At 37.0% G+C, this 4,323-nt stretch overlaps 1 protein-coding gene across 1 annotated transcript; it reads right to left on the reverse strand.

Annotated features, from left to right (window-relative positions):
* Positions 1-503: 503 nt before the first annotated feature.
* Positions 504-4,114, reverse strand: LOC140175279 (DNA-directed RNA polymerase subunit beta'-like). Its single transcript, XM_072202573.1, is given in 4 exon segments — positions 504-935; positions 938-2,239; positions 3,007-3,205; positions 3,207-4,114. Coding segments are annotated over 4 exon segments (2,055 nt in total). The 5' UTR covers positions 3,441-4,114; the 3' UTR covers positions 504-615.
* Between the last annotated feature and the right edge of the window lie 209 nt (positions 4,115-4,323).

A 4,323-nucleotide genomic window follows, 5' to 3' on the forward strand; every position in this document is an offset into this window, starting at 1 on the left:
CTAATTGGTGTACTTGAGATGCATTTCCTCTAGCGCCTGAGAAAGACATTATATGAACTGGATTTAGGGGGTCGGTCATCCTAAAATTGGGACTCATTTCTTGTCGTAAATATTCACTTGTAGCATACCATATCTCAATGGATTGGCGTAATTTTTCTACTGCATGTACATTTCCATAATGATGGTGTTTTTCCAAAATAAAACTTTGTTGTTCAGCATCTTGAACAAGCCACCCCTTAGACGGTATGGTTAAAAGATCGTCGACCCCTAAGGAAATGGATGTAACAGTAGCTTGCCGGAACCCCAAAGTTTTTACTTGATCCAGTATATGTGATGTATATGCCATTCCGAAGTGATCTATTAATCTACTAATAAGTCGCTTAATGGCAGTTCCACCGATTACTTTATTGTGAAAGACCAGATCAGCCCGTTCTCCCATAAGTACCTCCATATTCTGCTCAGTGGGATTAAGTTCAACAATGGGTTTTAGTCAATGGTTTGAAAACTTCCCTTCTTTGCTTATGTTGATTCGTGTAGAAGTTTATTTTAAAAACTAAGATGCTACCCGATCCTAATTGATCCTTGAATTCAAATCCGCATCAGAAATTGACTTAACTAGATACTATATAAATGGGCTCGACAAAAACCTTGTATAGCTTCTTCGATTTCTCGATAAAAAGAAATATGACCAACAGTAGTTCGAATGTATATACAACGAATTTGTTTTTTTATACTTCTTACTACTATATAATGACCATAAATCTCATGATAGATACCCAACGGTTCATAATGAACTTCGATAGGAGCTTCTCTTGAGGAAATAACGCGCTGATCTAGCCGCCAGCGGAACCACAAAGGACTATCGAAATTTATTTTTTTTTGTCGATAAGCTCCAATTGCATCATAGGAATTACAAAAAAAGGGTTCTTTTTTTTCGTATATCTATTGTTATTATTGTAAATTCTTTCAGTTTTCAAATTTCTGCGATTACACGGACTATACCTGTTTGCACTAATACCTCGATGATTCCCGCTCGTTAATATATAAAGCCCAATAAGCATATCTTGAGTCGGTACGGAAATAGGATCTCCCATCGACGGAGACAATAGGTTCATATGAGAAAACATAAGTAAACGAGCTTCCGTTTGGGCTTCCAAAGATAAAGGCACATGAACAGCCATTTGGTCTCCATCAAAGTCTGCATTGAATCCCTTACAAACTAATGGGTGTAAACAAATAGCGCGCCCTTCCACTAAAATAGGTTGGAATGCCTGTATGCCTAATCTATGCAGAGTAGGCGCTCTATTTAGCAAGACGTGATGCCCCTGCATAATTTCTTGAAGGATTTCCCATACAATCGGTTCTTTTTCCCGAATTTTACTCTTAGCAATTCCCATGTTCGAAGCAAAATGCTTTCGAATTAGACCACGAATTACAAATGTCTGGAAAAGTTCTATTGCTATTTCGCGAGGTAATCCACATCGATGTAATGAAAGTGATGGTCCTACTACAATAACAGAACGCCCCGAATAATCAACCCTTTTTCCAAGCAGGGTTTCGCGAAATCTTCCCTTGTTACCTTCAATTATATCTGAAAATGATTTGTAAACCTTATTATGACCATCCCTCATCGGTTGCCCGCGGATTCCATTATCCAGAAGCGTATCCACGGCTTCTTGTACCAATTTCTCCTGGCACATTACTAATTCGCTTGGCGTAGATCTACTTGTTGTTAATAGATCGATAAGAGTATTGTTCCGATAGATAACTCTTCGATAGAGTTCATTAATATCTGAGCTTATTAGTTTTCCCCCATCGATTTGAATAATGGGTCTCAATTCGGGGGGAAGAACTGGTAAGAGACATAAAACCATCCATTCCGGATTTATATTTGTTCGGATAAAATGTTTAGCTAATTCTATACGTCGAACCAAAAATTTTTTTCTTCTTCCAACTTTTCGAGCCTCCCATTCATTTTCATTGCCCGTGGATCCCCCTTCTCCTAATTCTTTCCACTCTACTAATGAAGAATTTATAAGAATTGTCAAATCCAGATCGCCTAGTTGTTCTCGAATAGCACCCGCTCCACTAGAAATTTCTCTATTTCGAAATGTATCGAAACCCTGTATAGTAAAAAAAAGTGGTATGCTATATTTCCAGGATTGGATTTCATATTCGAATAAACCTCGTAATCGTAAGAAAGTAGGCTTTTTAATGACGGGTCTAGCAAACGAAAAATTTGGATAGGATCCAACCAATGGATCAATGGGATCTCCCCCTTTCAAAATCGGACGTGAAAGTTTCCTTTCATCCGGCTTAAATAATTAAGTCCAAAATAAAGAATAATGAATTTCTGCGTTCAAATTCTATAAAATTAAGAATCAAATAATCTAAAAATTTTACTCTTTACTCAAGTTATCACTAAAGAAAAACCCAACAACTTTTCATTGTTGATGAACTCCTTTTCTCAATTATCGCAGAAAAGAGGTATAAAATTTTTGAGTAGTCTACTCCCCTCGAATGGAGAATCTCCTTCATTTTTAATTGAAATTTAAAGAGTATCCCTAAATTCATAAGAGATTTGCTTGTCTATCTTATGTATAATTTCATGTGATCTTTTAGGCCCAGACTTAACCTCGATGGTTATGCCACGATGTCCTTATTATATAAGCCTATATGCGATAGATAAACTTCGAAAACCATGATACTTTTGCTGATTTGAACACAAATTCCGTTCTTTAGAAAAGAAATGGAATAATGGAATTATAATAAATTCCCACAAAAGGTCCTTTTTTACGAGGTAAAGCTTATATTTCTTTGTTACTAAACCATAGATCTATTCCCCTTTTCAATTAAATGGGAAATATTCCCTATACCCAAAATTCTGAGTTTCATGTTACTCACTTCCAGAGACACGTCAGATCTGGGACATCCCAAATCAATTGATTGGAATGATAGTTTATTGTTCAAAATCTGTACAATAAAAATTTTGATCAAATCACACATCGCAGTAAACTAGACCTTCTAATTCTTTAAGAGGTTTATCCAAAAGATTCGCGATATAACTAGGAAGACGTTTCAAATACCACACATGGGTTACTAGGCATGCGAGTTTTATATAGCCCATTTGATATCTACGTATCCGAGAATCAACAAATTCTACCCCACATTGTTCGCAAAATTTTTGGTTGTCTTTTTTTTTTCTCTCCGATCACTCGATAATTTCCACAAGCACAAATTCCACTTTTTACAGGTCCAAAAATTCTTTCGCAAAATAATCCATCTTTTTCAGGCTTATTAGTTTTGTAATGAAAAGTATAGGGCTTTGTTACCTCCCCAACTATCTCTTCATTATGTAAGATTTTTTTTGCCCAAGCAATTATTTGTTGAGGAGAGACCGATCCAATTCGGAGTTGTTGATGTTTATATTGATCAATCATAGAGTAAAAATGATGATTCCATCCAATTAAGCTTCCTTCCTATGAATCCTGAAGTTCTTCTCAGATACAAGGAAATGATTCAATTCCATAGCTAAAGATCGTAGTTCTCGAACGAGTAATCGAAAGGATTCTGGAGCGTTCGCGGGTTTTGGTATTGTTCGTCCAATGATCGTAGTCGCGAGTACTATTTGCCGAGCTTTAATATGATCAGATTTATAAGTAAGCATCTCTTGCAAAATATGAGCAACACCAAATCCCTCGAGAGCCCAAACCTCCATCTCACCTACGCGCTGTCCTCCTTGTTTAGCCCTTCCTCTAAGGGGTTGTTGCGTAACAAGTGCATAATGCCCACAAGAACGTCCGTGTATTTTATCATCAACTTGATGAATTAATTTCAAGATATAAGGCTTTCCTATTATAACAGGCTGTTCAAAAGGATTCCCTGTTCTTCCATCAAATATTCTGCTTTTGCCCGGATACTCGGGTTCAAATATCCACGGATTCGACGTTTGTTTACTGGCTTCATATAATTCAGAAAATACTAGTTTTCTCGAAGCCTCTTGCTCATATCTCTCATCAAAGGGTGCTATTCGATAATGTCTATCTAGCATATCCCCCGCTAATCCGAGTGAGCATTCAAATATCTGTCCTACATTCATTCTTGATGGAACTCCTAATGGAGTTGGATCACTTAGCCATGCTTCATAATTGGAAAAACGAGCACCATGGAAATACATGCCACTAAGCCAAAGAAAGATGATGGAGAGTTGGCCGAAATGGGCACTAAATACTTTTCGGGAAATCTCCTCTAAATCACTAGTATGGCTATCGAAATCATGAGCATCAGCATGTAGGTTCCAAATCCAAGTAGTAGTATCGGGTC

Source organism: Arachis hypogaea, chromosome 9, assembly GCF_003086295.3.
Source record: "Arachis hypogaea cultivar Tifrunner chromosome 9, arahy.Tifrunner.gnm2.J5K5, whole genome shotgun sequence".
NCBI classification, from domain to species: Eukaryota; Viridiplantae; Streptophyta; class Magnoliopsida; order Fabales; family Fabaceae; genus Arachis; species Arachis hypogaea.